This window comes from Anas platyrhynchos, chromosome 25 (genome assembly GCF_047663525.1).
Source record: "Anas platyrhynchos isolate ZD024472 breed Pekin duck chromosome 25, IASCAAS_PekinDuck_T2T, whole genome shotgun sequence".
Classification (NCBI taxonomy): domain Eukaryota; kingdom Metazoa; phylum Chordata; class Aves; order Anseriformes; family Anatidae; genus Anas; species Anas platyrhynchos.
In genome coordinates this window covers 2,660,960-2,676,007 of record NC_092611.1, presented here as the reverse complement: position 1 = coordinate 2,676,007, position 15,048 = coordinate 2,660,960, and the positions used below count along the sequence as shown (strand labels likewise).

The 15,048-nt window shown below is 45.5% G+C and overlaps 1 protein-coding gene across 11 annotated transcripts in view; it reads left to right on the top strand.

Moving 5' to 3' along the window:
* MSANTD2 (Myb/SANT DNA binding domain containing 2) overlaps positions 1-15,048 on the top strand; it is a 29,838-nt gene that overhangs the window by 1,267 nt on the left and 13,523 nt on the right. For 3 of the 11 annotated variants that reach the window (XM_027444246.3, XM_027444249.3, XM_072027591.1), the window contains exons 2-3: positions 12,068-12,112; positions 12,705-12,963. In XM_027444246.3, the coding sequence (XP_027300047.1) occupies positions 12,068-12,112; positions 12,705-12,963 (304 nt within the window). The other 8 variants (XR_011804864.1, XR_003492450.3, XR_003492449.3 and 5 more) reach the window with 8 other exon arrangements.

Below are 15,048 nucleotides of genomic sequence, written 5' to 3'. Positions count from 1 at the left end.
GCTTTTACAAAGGGAGCTGCGTTGAGGACCACACGGTGGGGTGGAAGGGACGGCACAGGTCCTGCAATGGGCAGGCAGTGGTGCCCCAGCAGTGCCCGCAGTCCATAAGAACCGCTACAGGTTTCAGTTCATAAGTGTGAATGAAACTCAGCAAATTAAATGCACTGAGTTCCCTCAAGGCTTTTGTTTTACCCTCTTATGACCCATTAGGTCGTCTGTGCAGTCACTTGAAATGTTGATTGATTAAAAAGTAACATCTTGTTATCTCTTGTTACTGCTGGGGATCAGCAAGGACGTTTGCTCCTCTGTGCCTTGTTTTAGCCACTAAACACAGCTGTGCTGGCCCATCCTGTCTGGAATTGTCCAGGCACATGTACCCAGGTCTTTGATTTGCAAAGTATGTGGAGAAAGGGACTCTGTAATTCTGCAGTACTGATAAAGAAGACCAGTGGCAGTTATGTCTTGTAGACAATTACATGTGCTGCCGAGCATCCTGAGAGATGCTCAGGAATAAGCCAGAAGGGGACTCGCCTTCGACATCTACCTGATAATTAGATCAGCATGCATCTTTGGAAAGATGATTGAAATGAAGCAAAGCCCCTTCCTAAGGATGTAACGGTTACTTAATATATTTTCGCGTGTCATCTCTTTGTCTCCATGCATTTGCTGTTTAGGGCTTAATTCCCCAAACGCATCAAAATGTGTTTGAGAGAAATGTTGCTTTTAAGCAGATACTTCATCCACTGCAAAACTTCTGAAAGTCCCTTGTTTTCTGAGCAACTTCCAACGTAAATTGTTTCTTCCACAAAACTGGGACACCCTGGGTTTTGCTAGAGTCCAATGCATGATGGAAAAACTACTTCAGGTAGTTTTCCTCACCTGTAAGGCTCTGATGATTTTTAGTTGTTGCAGCAGCTCCTGCAGAGGTTGTTGAGGACTGCTACTGTAATTCTGACTGTAGGTTCTGCAAGCAGTTGCCTCATGGGATGCAAAGCGAGAGAGAAGCAAGGAGAAGCCTTGCTACCAGAGCAGCCCAGAGCTGGCCATCCTGGTCATACAGTGCTTTTGGAGGATGCTGGTCAGGGGCTGTGGCTGGTGAAAGTTCCCCTCTTCCCAGCAGTTGGCTACTTTACTGCAGGAGAGACTTCTTCCCCATTGAGAAGTGCTTCAACAGATTTGTTGTCAATGAAATGCTTAAGTTGCAAAGAAACCATAAGTTGTGTTTTCATATGTATGTATCAAAGAGATTAGAGGGAATGAAAGACTACGAGGCTTTTACTTTTCATGTTGTGATAGCTTCAAGAGCACCTCTTGAAAGATCTGTCAGGCATTTGTCTACAGATTCTTCTAGATCGATGCACCCTGCGTCCTCATGGAGTCTGAAATAACACACCCCACAGCATCTGGTTAAAAGGCTCAACATACAGGGGCTGTCTGTTTTCCATTGACACGCTGTCCTAGACTATTCGGTCGTGGGCTTTCTGCCAGCACGGCCAGGTGAACAGCAGCAGTTTGATGTCAGCAAGGAAGGCTCCTCATTGCAGGCTTTCGTCATCCTGTGCACGTCCTGGAGCAGGGCTAATGTCTTACCCTGTGCCCAGTGGTGAGGTCCTGCTGGTGCTCGAGTTTTTGCATATCCTGGATCCATGCTGGTGTGAGGGTCTTGGAGATGCAAAAACATTGTGATGGTGGAGCTTTAACAAAGGCTTCGGGCTTGCAGTAGGTTTTTCAAGAATTGCTGTAAAATGAGCGCTCTTTGAAAGCTGAGGTTTTTGAGAGAGCCAAGAGTTGACGTTGTTACGGGAATTATTGAAGTAGTTGCAGTAGCTGCTGCCAATCCTAAAATCCTGTTTTTTTGTAGAATTCCAGGCAGAATTGGCTGCTTGGCTCTTTCATGCTCAACCGAGGGTGAAAATCACTTCTGGATGCAGAGTGGTTGATGTTTGAAGGTGCTCTTAAGATGGAGCGTGAAGACTTGGACTTGCTGCGGGAACAAGGGCAGGTCACAGGTACTTCATAGTCTTATGCTGTCGGTCGTCAGAGCTAAAAGCAGAGCCAAGGGTGGTGGTGATGAATGAATGCTTAGTTGCATCATTCCACTTGCCTTCTTGTAGTCATAATGTTCTATATTGCCATGACTTTATAAGATACTTTGACTTAATGTCCCTCAAGGGAGAGTACTGTAAGTATTTGCTGATTGATCATAAGTGTAAATCATGCTTAAAATGTTTTGGACCTGACTTACCTTATAAATACATTTTAGATAAGAACTCTATATTGGCTTTCTTCAGGACACCTAATTCCTGGGCTCTGCCAAATCTTGAAAAGTGAGTTAGAAATGAGTGGAAAGGAAAAAGTCACCTCTCTGAAGAACAAAGTTTTCCAGTTCTCCAGTTGTATTACATATATGCGTTCTCTACTAATTCAAACAGGATGTAAAGTAAGGTCCCAGTTCAGATCTTCTCTGTTTCTTAACATCTGCATGTGCTTTTCTGCACATAAGCAGTGCTGGTCTGCAGTCTGGAAATGAGACTGCTGTTCAATTTGGCCACTCCTGAGTGTCTGTTTCAAATTTGGGGATTCACACGTAACGGTTCCAACAACTATTCCTAGTTTATTTCTGCAGAAAGAGACCTTGAGCCTGACTTCCTTGCTCTGATGTGTGTGGACAAGTTAGCTCAGCGATCAGGAACTGCAGAAGAACTGAAGCATCTTGATTTCTGCCGGTTGGGTTCCCAGAAGCTGTGTTGTGCTCCATAGTTTCCTCATCCTGGCATGCCAAGCTGTATCCTTAATCATGACTTGTTTGGTAATATGCTCCGACTGTTCCTACGACTGTGGTCTCACAGCTCTTGTTAAAGAATTGTTTACTAAAACACATGTGCTTTTCCTCCAGCCCTGCTCCTCTTTGCAAAGTATGTTTTTATTCAGAAATGATAATGAGGGAATTAGCCTGGCTCAGCGTCTGTGTGTCCTGAAACTGGTCCCTCTATGCAGCGGTGTGGAGCATCTTCAGCTCTTCGGTTTGACCTCATAACTATTTTTTAAAAGCAAAGGAATGGGATATTTTGCAAAACCCTTCCCGGATTTATATGCAGTAACTTCTGTTTTGTGCCCTTCACCTAGCAGTGCTGTTACTTCAGCCAGAGGGCAGGCGGTTAGCTACTGACTGGGGTTGCAAAGGGCAGAGACTGTCAACTGCAGAAAAATGAGCTTTCACTTAGTGCTCTGAAGTTTCCATATGACGGCCAAAAAAGCTGATATATCCAATATGTATGTTCTGTCATCGCTTTCAGTCACATAATGCACTTGAACATCGCTGTTTCATCCTCTTCCAACCTCTGCATGTGGCTGCGATGTCCGGCAGAGGTGGATGCTCTAGGGAAGTGCAGATGAGCTCAGGCTTTACGGTTGCCACTGACCAGTGTGGCATAGCATGAGCCATGCAAGTCAAGGACAATTTTCAGGAAATTATTTCATTTTTTTAAAGGATTGTTCTGTAAGTCCTGCAGCTGTTTTTCAGTACTGGAGCTTGTGCATTTTTAAATCTGCAGAAAAATAATTTGTTTCTGCTGTGTGCATCTTCCTTTATCAAAGGTGAAATCAAAGACTTGCTGTCCTGACAATGCTTCGTTTAGCTGGGCTGTGAGTATTTCAGTACTAGAAGTTCACTGGCTGCAATTGCAGCTAGCAACCCTCTCTCGAGCAAAGAAATCGCTCCTTAAAAGTTGTAGTTCAGCAGTTGGGAGACTGTTAAAATGAGTTCAGGGTCATTCTTAATTTGTCGTTTCTTCAGCTCCCATGTAAAATTGGGAAAGCATGGGTTCTGTTTTTATTTAGTCGCTGAGATGCTGAAATTTGTTTGCCTCTCCCAGAAGTGGGTGCCAAGTTGTTCATTCAAAGAACAGACCTAGTATCTAACTCTGAGCTGGGACAATTCACAAGTTCTGCTGCTGATTGCAGACTTGCTGCCCTCATGTTTGACTTCACGTGCACAGTGACCTGCCTGTCACCCTGGACAGGTTACTGGAGATTCTGTTGGGTTGTGGTTGTCCGCAAATATATGATTTGTTTTGCAAAGAAAAAAACAAAACCACCTTGAAGACACTGGTTCCATGCTTTCACATGGAGAATGTAGGCACAGAGGGGGGAAGTGAATGCCACTAACCCACATGAAACACAATGGAATGAAAAATAACACTTGAATATCAGCTCTTCACGTTCTCTTGCTTTATAAGTAGAACGATGATGACAGGGGCTTACTTTAATGTGGCTGTGGTTTTTGCTGCTTTACAATGTAAACAATCCATTTTAAAATCTTTGTAGCATGAAGTTGTTTTTAAGGAAGGAAATGCTGTGCTAACCAGACTGTCTCAGAAGAGACTCCTGTAGTAATCTAGTTTGACCTCCTGCATGATGCAGGAGATTAAATTTCATCATTGGGCTCAATAACCTAAAGCAGTGGCTGTCTATTAGTTTGAAGATTTCAAAGGGTGGAGTATCAGTACCTTTAGTAGCAACCCATCCAAACGATTACCTTCCGAACAGCTTTGCCTTCTATTAATTTACATGTTTTACCTTTGTCTTGTGTTTGTTACCTTCTCTCCTGTTATCTCAGGCTGAGATCCTTGTCCTTGTGGTTCTACTCACTGAGATGTGCACAGGCAGTGTTCAAGTCACCTCTTGATCTTTCTTTGGCAGATGCCTTTAGTTTTCCAGGCTAGGTCATTTCTTGCAGTTCCTGTTCTGAATCCTCTCCAAGAACTCACTTCTTGCTGGAGAATCTCACAGACCCCAGTAGGTGGGAGCAACTTTCTGTTGACATTTATAAGCTGGAAAAAAAAATATACACTCTTCAGTGACAAAGAACAGATTTATTTGCTTTATTCCTTCTCGGATGTATTATGGTACTGCAGTAGAGAAGCATCTCTGGAAGATGTCAGCATCATGTGGAGTGAACCCTCTTGCGTAGCAGCTGTATCTGTCTACTTTGGCTGGGCTACTTGCTGTAGTGTATTTGCAGAGTGGTGTTGTGCTCTTCTCCATCTGTCTTGCTTTGCATGTGCCGGACATGTATCTTTACTGTCCAGTAACTTCTGCTGTCTTTTTGGGAATGAAGTACCTAATTATCCTGCTGACACACATAGTTGAGGCCGGGAACTCATTGCAGAGGGACAAACTGGTTAAATTTTATTTTTCCCCAAAGTCTTGTAGGTGGTGTATTACCTTTACAGCTTGGTTCACATCTCACAACTTTGCTGGCAGAGATGGAAGAGCAAAAAGCATGGAGGAAGAAAATCCAGTTGCTGTAACAGAGCTGGCAGAAGTTAGCCATGGAAGGAGACCTGTTGCCAGAATGCTGTCTCAAGCCATTCAGGGAGGTAGGTTAGCACCGCAGGCCAGATTGCCCTTTTTCTGGAAGGCAGCTCTGCCAGCTGCACTTTTGTAGTGGTTCTATGATGCAGATGTGCACTAAGGTTACACACCCAGACAAGCAAAGTTAGCTTGCTGCTTCTACTGCAAGTTACAGGGCTAAAAGCAGCTCACACACGTGTCTTTACGCGGGCAGCAAGTCATGTTTATGAACGTTACATCTTAGGGTGAGAGCATGTGTCTTGTCCCCCTTAGGAGGAGAACCATTGAAGACTTGGAAAGGTGTTAAAATCCTGCTGATTTGTCGCTTGTCCTTAGCCAACACACAGGTGGGCTGAGATTTTGGACATCGCATCGGCAGAAACTTCTTTGATGTCAGAAAAGAGTCCCAGTGGCAGTGATGCAGGAGTTGTTACATGGTTGATCATGGATTATATTTATTTTAGAAGCAACTGGATGCACCTGAAGTGCTCAACAGAATGAAGCTGGCATGAAAGCACAGAGCTTCAAGTGCCTGTGTGGGTACCAGTTCACTTTCACCACTGTTCCAGTCAAGCATCCTGTTAAATGTATAAATCTAGGAGCTAAGGAGATGATACTCTCTGGACCTCTGTGGTTTCACCAGTCACCAGCCCTTATTTTGACCGTTATTTCTGGTGAAAACTGGAGTTAAAGCAACCTCCACTATTTCACTTCCAGCTTTTCCTGCTGCTCTGGATGTAGACATTGCTCTCCATTGATAACGATTTTTCAGTGCAGCTAAAGCACAAAGGCTGAGATTGGACTTGCCAGGCAGGGACCTTTCTCTGGGGACCCCAGCCTCAGGACTGGCACTTGCATCCTTCTAAGGTTGTGTGTAAAGCTTTCAGCTTTTAGAACCATGCAAGTTGTGTGCTGTGGGGTGCCACCCATGTTGATGCCTTCTGCCACCCATCTGGAGCTTGTTTTGGAGTGGAGTGTTTTCCTTACCACCTGCAGGAGAATTTGTGCTGCTCTTTGTCTTTTGGAGGGGCAGTGGCATCGCTCTGCCAGTTCATATGAGACCTAGAACCAACAGGGATAGACCTGTGCAGTCTCTCTTGGCTTGCCAATAGTTACTTAACCTGTTAGATCTCTTTGGTCCAGACTGTTGCACTTAGGGCTTTTCTTTCAGGACAGACTTGATAGGTGTCATAGAAATATTTGTCACATTCACAGTGTTAGTATGAAACTTCAAGGATGATTTTTTTTTTTAGGAATGATTCTGTTTCTAGAGAAAGATGATCTGTACAATCATAGTCTTCATTGCTTTGGAGTAAGTAGGAATGGGTTTTAAACTGGTTTTGGGTAGTGTAGGAAAGAATACCTTTGAGCAAACAGGCATGCAAGACTATTATTAGGTGTCACAGCCCTTAAAAACTTTGCTGTTAGGTCTTAGTGGGAATAAAGTAAGCCCTTAGTATTGGTTGAATTGTAGTGAAGGTGTCTGCAGTCTCATATGCACTTTGGAAGTGGAATTCGTCCTGTGTTCTGCAAGGGCAAAACCCCCAACCATTCTTTAGTCTTAGCCTAACTCTGGGGGGAAAGCCTTGGCCAGCTGATAGCACAAGTCTGTGTCCCTCCAGGTGTTCTTTCACGTGCATTTGCAATGTTTCTGTGGCACCTCATTCCCCTGATATTTGTTGGACGTGCTGCTGTTGCATGATTACGAGATCCATCAGTAAAGGCTTGGTGATGAGATGTCCCAGTCCTCTGGCTACTGAGTAGTTGGTGCCAGGTGCGGTTCATGCCAGGACTGGGTTGAACCTTATCCATGCACCTCTGTAAGCTGAGCTCCATCTCTGTGACATATCCATCCCACCAAAAATCTTTACAGATCTGGAAGTTGTTGCTCTTGTAGATTGGCAAGGCAGAGAGGGTTTTGCTGATTTGCCTTCTCAAGGTAATGAGCGCTAACTAGGTAGTTTTCCTCCAGAGCTATCTTAGACCAGGAGCTGAGTCCATCCGGAGAGGGAAGTTCCCCACTGTCTGTCTTTCTGCAGGCAGTAATGGAGAACTTTTTTTCTCTCTGGGTGTCTAGCCTGATCAACATCAAATCCATGAGAAGTGTATGAATAATTTTGTTCTCAGCTCTGTAATATCAGCAGCCAGTGGAGGATCTTTGCAGGTGGCTATTTTGAGCCACGAGGTGCAGCCCACTGCCACTGCAGGGAAATTTGCCATTTCTGCACTGTCTTCCTTGCCCAGCCAGGCCACAGCTTGTTTTCACCTGGCTTCTTTCCCTCTTGGTTTCTGGCAAAGTCCTGCCATGCCTGTTTGTGGACTCCATGAAATCCTGCCAGCACGACAAGGCTTGCATCTTGAAGCTTGTGGGGCTGCTGTTTCCAAACTCTGCTGTCTTGGTAAGCAAAATGGACAGCATAGTTTGATGTCTGCTGTGGCAGTTCAGAGAGCTAATGGGAGCCATGTGCACTCAGCGAAGGGGTGTATGAAGACCTTGATAATCATCTAGACTGACCTCTACAGGTCATTCTTGTTCAGGCTTATTTTAACTATGTTTAATTGTGATTTAGAAATTGGCAGTGATGAAAAATACAGTGTGATTTTTTGTTAGGTTCCAACTCTTGCTAACTAATCCACCTTAAAAACATGTGGCTTACCTGTACTGACTGAAAATCTCATCTGCGTCTTGTAGTGTGACTTTGCTTCTTCAAGTCATTGTCCAAAGCAATTTCTGGTTCCTTTCTCAATTGGATGAGCAACTTGTCTGTATTCCCCAGACCAGCCTTTTCCCCTCAGTACATTCATGTCACTTTCATTGTTTTGTTCTGGACACCCTTGGGCAAGAGCCAAATCCGTCAGGAAGTCTCTGGGCATTGGGGCACATCAGGATACAATTGAAGCTTCGTTCTTTGGTGTAAAGTATGATTTATTTTGACTGCCAGCGTATCCCTGAGTGCTGTGATCTGGCAGATGTGCAGCCACCTGCAGGGCTGGAGTGTCTTCAGACAGGTCTGCAGCAGCTACTGCAAAGTTTTAAGGGTAGGTTTCTGTGAGGCTGCTTGTGTGCTTTGTAGAGCATTGCTATGACTCAGTGTCTCAGGCACTGCTTGAGATGCATTGAAGTCTTCAGCTGCCTTTCTGCTGTGGTTTTCTTGAGTTCAAGCTGTGCTTTCTTCTTTTTTTCTGGATAGAAACAACACCTAAACAACAGAAATAGGGCTTCTTATGGTGATATTCCCATTTGCATCTGTTCTCCTGCCTTTCACATCTTTTAACAAAGGCAGTTCATGATCTAGCATGTTGAGCAGAGGTATCGGCCATCTGTAGTTGTTTGTTTCCTTGTGATCCAATTTGCCAGCATGGAAATGAGCTTCAAGAGCTTTCACTCTGCCAGTCATCCCCACGTGCAGTGCAACCTCCCCAAACTTGAAGAACCATTTCTTTCATCCCCGTATGGTTTTGTTACTTGCAAGTATCCTGGCATGATGAGGCACCACATGCAGCTGTTTGATACTGCTTTCTTAATTCAGCAAGGGCTCCTCTCTTCCATTAAGTGAAAGCATGTTGTTGATTCTGAATAGCACTAAGTGCTACTCTGGGCCACCGGGACCTGGGCTAGGCCAGCAGTTATCATTTAATAGATGCCAATAAGTAAATATGGCCATTGAATACAGACACATACATAGACCACGCAGCTGCTCGGTAGAGCCCGTAACGTCCGCCTGAGTAAGGGTGGATCTCAGAGCAGAGATCTGAAGCTTCTTGTCTTGGACCATCTCTCTGGGGTTGCACATGAAAAGCTTGCTGTGGCACAGCTTGTCCTCATCTTTTTGCTGGGAGGACTGCATCTACAGCTTCCCTCCACACCTCTTAGTAGGGTGTTTCTGAGCAGCATTTCTAAACTTTGTGCTGCAGTTCCTGCAGAGTAATCACTTGTCAGGTGGTTTTGCTCCTCATAGAGGAGGTGAGGGCTCCTAAGCTACAAGTAGTGCTAAAATCATAAGGTGGCAAGCTTCCACACTGAGCCTCTTAATTCTCTTCTCCTTTAGATTTCAATGTATTGTTTAAACCATAATTTAAGTGGGGGTAATCTATCCTTTTGTTGCAGAACAGTAAGCAAAAGGCTCTGTTTTCCAGTCCGCGCGATCACCAGTAATCAAGGAACTGAAAACAGACTGGCCCTAAATGTGCAGTTTTTCTGTCTGTATCTGTGTTAATGTGTATATCTGCTTTAGGAACCACCTGGTAAGATTTGAGCTGTACTCCGGGAGGTGTGTTAGGAAAAACTAGATCTTACATCTTAGTGAGGAAAATACCCAGCTGGGGCAAAGGGGTGTCCAAGCCATGGAGTGCTGCAAAATGTCCAGGGAGCTTATGCTGAAGTCTGAGCAATTCTTTAGGTCTCATGAGAGAACAAGCGGAGAAAATTGTTGCAGGAGCTGCAGAGGGAAAGCCATTGGTCTGGTCCACTTCATCCCTGCGAAGCAGAAGCCTGCGGGCATCTGTGAAAGAGAGCTGGATCATGTTGCGCGGAGTTTACATCACTTAGGTGATAGGGCCTGTCTGTTGGAGACACTGGAGAGCACCTCCAAGAAGGAAGAGTTACTGGGAAACTCCAGTCTCCAGGACACTGGGCCGAGGAGCCAGCAGCTGCTTGGCTGCAGGTTTTCTCCTGCTTTTGAAGGCTGGAGGGAAGTGCTTGAATGCTCAAACTTTGGATAACGTATCAGCAAAAGTGGAGGTGGATCCAGCAGGTGGATCACTCAGCCTTGTCCAGAGTCATCTGGGCAGTAACCTCAGAAGTACTCTTGACCAAGAATATTGCTTGCTTATTTTTGCCCCCGCCCTTTCCATCACTCCCTTTAGTTTTTATACTGGTCTCTGTTGATGCTCAGTTCACTTATTCATGACAAAATAAACCTGTTCATAACCTGAATGGAATAGCTATTTGCAGGCTGCAGCTCAGTGTGAGATACTCGATAACTCAATTGGTAGGGAGTGTTGTTTGAAACACACTTAAAATAGAGCAAGCGACTGCAGATGTTGAGCCTTTCCAAAAGAGCTTGTCCAAGAATACAGGCTTTTTGTGCTAAAGATTGTTTGTTTTGCTTGACTGCTAACAAAATCAGCTAGAAACTCTAACTGTAGTTAGCTCCAGTGCATGAGTTGGGGCAGATGTAGGAATTAGAAATTGGGAAGCATATTTCCCAAATCTGTCTTGTATGGATTTTAAAAAGAGAGTTGGGCCTGATATATGAGTTTGTCTGTATTGCTCTGAGCTTTGAACTGAGTGGAGAGAAGTTAGATTAAGAGATAGGCAATATATTCTTGAGTGCACTTCTCTGAAGGGGAAGCACAGGTCAAACCTGATCATTTAAAACTGCCTCAGTGTTCCTGAGGGGTTCTTGGTGCCAACTTTTAACAACCGAGCTTATCTGTACGCCCAGCCGCTGGGAATGGAAGTTGTCCCCAGTGACAGTTGATGTTTTTCTTGGATGGGTTCTTGGTTTCAGGATTACGTAGACGGTTGTTTTCTACCCTATTTGCAACAGAGGTGAAGGAATCTTAAAATTTGGTGGTGTCCATCCAAAGAGGATCTGCCTGCTTATCCTGAGATGTAGTAAAGGCAAAATCTGGTCACCAAACCTCAAAATGCTGACATGTTCGGCTGCCCCAATCACTCTTCCAAAGTGGCTGCTAGAAAATCATGCTTAGATGTCACTTGGGCTGTAGCTCTTGTGACCTGAACTGCAGTGGTCTGAAACTGCCTCTGCCGTGCTGGAAGAAGGGGTCTCTGCTTTGAAGCCTCCCAACAGCGGGTGAGGTGAAAGCTTTCAGGTTCTCCTCCTAAACCATGGAATATAACTCTTGTGCTTATTGCTGCCTTTGTGCTTATGTGGGTTTTCTGTTGTGTTTTGTTTTTGAAACAGCAGGGTAAAACTGACTTGCTGCTTAGCAGCTTTGCTGCTCCCCCCAGGGCTCTGAATATCACGAGGAAACTGGTTAGAAATATATTCCTCTCCTGCTGATGCTGTTAAACCAGTATATGAGGAGCATTAGGTACGTTTGAGCTTTCTGGAGATGTAAGGTTCCTTTTGGGGGAAAACCAAACATTTTATGCAATGCTGTGTACTTGCTAGTCATTTAAGGGCTGTAGTCCTCCTCCAGAAGACAAGGTGACATGACTAGTTATTCCCAAATGAATGCCTCTTTTGAACTCTAGAGGCGGCTCTGATTGCCATTTAAGTTAGCACCTGAACAATCCAAGAAATATAATGTGGAAAAAACGCTTTCTAGAAATTTACCAAATGGCAAATTGCTCAGACACAGTAAACCTGGAGCAGGATGTTATCTTTTAAAAGCAGAGTGGTGGTTGAATTAAAAACACATTGGGGGATGCTTAGAAAGACTTCCCCCCCAAATAGCTTGCCTGTAGCTCTGGATTAGGGGGGAAATGTGGATGGAATTCATAGGCTTGTTACGGCTTTGTGCTATGCATAGCTGCCAACTTGGCCATCAGTACAGGATGCTGCAGAGATCACCAAAACCCAAACGGGTTTTTGCATCTGTCTTTATTGGAGGTTTTGACCTCTGCACTGAAATTAGTTGTAATGGATTATTAGACAGAGCCACCTGAGTACTGTTTCTTAATGATTGATGTCGAAGTCTGGGAATTTGGAGCATTATTGATTTGACCTCTTTTAAATTTCAGCAGCTTCACAAGAGACAGAGTGAGTTAGTAAGGAATGCAAAATATGTAAGTAATATATATTTTATTAGCTGAATAGCTTAGGCATACATTTTGTACCTTATGCCTTCTTACCAGAGTAAGGAAGGTTGGACTGTCTGTGCTTTTGGGGACTCTTTCTTTCTTCCTTCCTTTCCTTCTCCTCCCTGCTTCACCTTCTCCAAGCTGTGGCCACGACACCAGCTCTGCTTTCTCCTCCTTGTAATAGGTGTGCATTTTCTTGGCTGGTTGGTATCTCTGACTGGGGATCTATTTTTTTTTTCCCTTTGTTACATAACAGGTCTGGGGACTCTGAAGTGGGGAGGAGAATAAGTTGCCCAAGTTAAATCTGATGAACCTGTAGCTGCTATGCAACTTTGTTCTGTGTTGTAGATGTTAAAGCTAAAACACTGCATCAGGAACCTCGGATAAAAACGATGCTTCCTGCCAGGTGTAGATTAACTTGACAGCCTTGCATTTAGCTTGTGAGCGTGTGGCAAATACTGAGCAGCAAAAGTAAAAACCTAAACTCTGCCTAGCAGTTGTGTAACTGTCTGCAAGTGAATGTGTGCTCTTCTGAAGCATCGCCTCCGGGTGATTAACATACAGTTTTCTGTCTTAGACCCTTCGCAGGTGTTACAGCCGTGTGAAGGAGCATGGTGTCGGGAAGAGGAAAAGCAGCTACACATTTGAACAGCTGGAGCAGGTGTTTGGACAGGGAGGATGGGATTCACAGCCCTGCCAGCCTGTCCTCATTAACAGCAGTGGCTTGTACCAAGAGCTGGAGTCAGATGGCAGCACGATGGAAGAGTATTCGCAGGAGGACTGGGGAAACCACAGTCAGGATCTTCATTGCTACCAGACCGGTGAACAGGAATTGGGTAAGAAATCCCATTAGTGCGTCTCTACCCTCTGATGTTACCTGTGCTCTGCATTCATACAGTACTGATTTTGATGTTTGGGACATAATGTGCTCAGATGCTAAACAGCTAATCTCTATGGAGAGAAAAGGGAGAGAAATGGCTCCCTGTTCATCACCAAAAGCAAACAGTGGTTCTTGAAGGCTGGTGGAATATCCAGATCAGGAGAAAAGGGTTATGTGGCCAGAAACCTTGGAAAATAAAATGCATTCCCTGTCTCTCCTTTCCTTCCACCCACTACCTTGGTTTTACCAGATGTTTTCCCTGTCAGCAATATTCTGCTTTGGAGGCCTTTGAGTGCCAGCTACCATTCAAATGCTGTTCGCTTAAGTATGAGCAGGATTTAGCATCATAGAACCATTAAGATTGAAAAAGACCTCCAAGATCATCTAGTCTAGTCATCACTGTACTGCTAATGTCACCCACTAAACCATGTCCCGAAGCACCAGCTCCAACCTTTCCTTGAACACCTCCAGGGACAGTCATGCCATCACCTCCCTGGGCAACCCGTCCCAATGCCTGACTACTCTCTGAGAAGAAATGTTTCGTAATTTTCAACCTGAACCTCCCGTGGTGCAACTCGAGGCCATTTCCCCTAGTCCTGTCACTAGTTATCTGCAAGAAGAGGCTAACCCTCAGCTCCCTACAGCTTCCTTTCAGGTAGTTGTAGAGAGCGATAAGGTCTGCCCTGAGCCTCCTCTTTTCCAGACTAACCAACCCCAGCTCCCTCAGCTGCTCCTCACGGGACTTGTGTTCCAGGTCCTTCACCAGCTTTGTAGCCCTGCTGTGGACACATTCCAGGCACTCAATTTCCTTCTTGTAGTGAGGGGCCCAAAGCTAAACACAGCACTCAAGGTGTGGCCTCACCAGAGCAGAGTACAGGGGAATGATCACCTCCCTGTTCCTGCTGGCTGCACTGTTCCTGACACAAGCCAGGAGGCCGCTGGCCTTCTTGGCCACCTGGGCACACTGCTGGCTCATGTGCAGGTGAGCATCAACCAACACCCCCATCTCCTTTTCCTCTGCACAGCTTTTGAGTTACTCTGCCCCAGCCTGTAGCGCTGCATGGGGTTGTTGTGGCCAAAGTGCAGGACCCGGCACTTGGCCATGTTGAACCTCATCCCTTGGCCTCTGCCCATCGACCCATCCTGTCCAGGTCCCTTTGCAGGGCCTTCCTACCTTCCAGCAGGTTGACACTTCCCCCCAGCTTGGTGTTGTTTGCAAACTTACAGAGGGTGCGCTCAGTTCCCTCATCCAAGTCATCAAAGACATTAAAGAGGATGGGCCCTAACACCCACCCCTGGGAAGCACCACTGATCACTGCCAGCTGGATTTCAATCCATTCACCACCACTCTCTGGGCCCATCTGTCCAGCCAGTTTTTAACCCAGCAGAAGAGTGTACCATTCATAGCCATGGGCTGCCAGCCTCTCCGGGAGAATACTGTGGGAGACCATGTCAGAGGCCTTGCTGAAGTCCAGGTAGACTGCATCCACAGCCTTTCCCTCATCCACCAGGTGGGTCACCAGTCATAGGAGATGAGGTTGGTCAGGCAGGACTTGCCTTTTGTGAACCCATGTTGACTGGGCCTAATCCCCCAGTGGTGCTGCATACATAGCATGATTGCCTTCAAGATGACCTGTTCCATCACCAGAAAGGCACCGAGGTCAGATTGATAGGCCTGTTTTTTCATGGGTCCTCTTTATGACAGTTTGTATAGATGGGCATCCCATTATCAAGTCTTCAGACATGTAGGACCTTTCCAGATGACCATGACTGCTGATAGGTGATGGAAAGTGGCAATGCAATCACATCTGACAACTCCCTCAGCACCCTCAGGTGGATCTCATCTGGTGCCATGGACCTGTGACAGTCCAGGTGGAGCAGCAGGTCTCTGTTTCCACCTGAACTTTTGGGTATTTCTTCTGCTCCTCATCCCAGACTTCCAGGTCAGGAGGCCGAGTACTCTGAGGATCAGTGGTCTGGCTAGTAAAGACAGATGCAAAGAAGGCATTAAGAACCTCCTTCTTTTCCTTCTCCTCAGCAG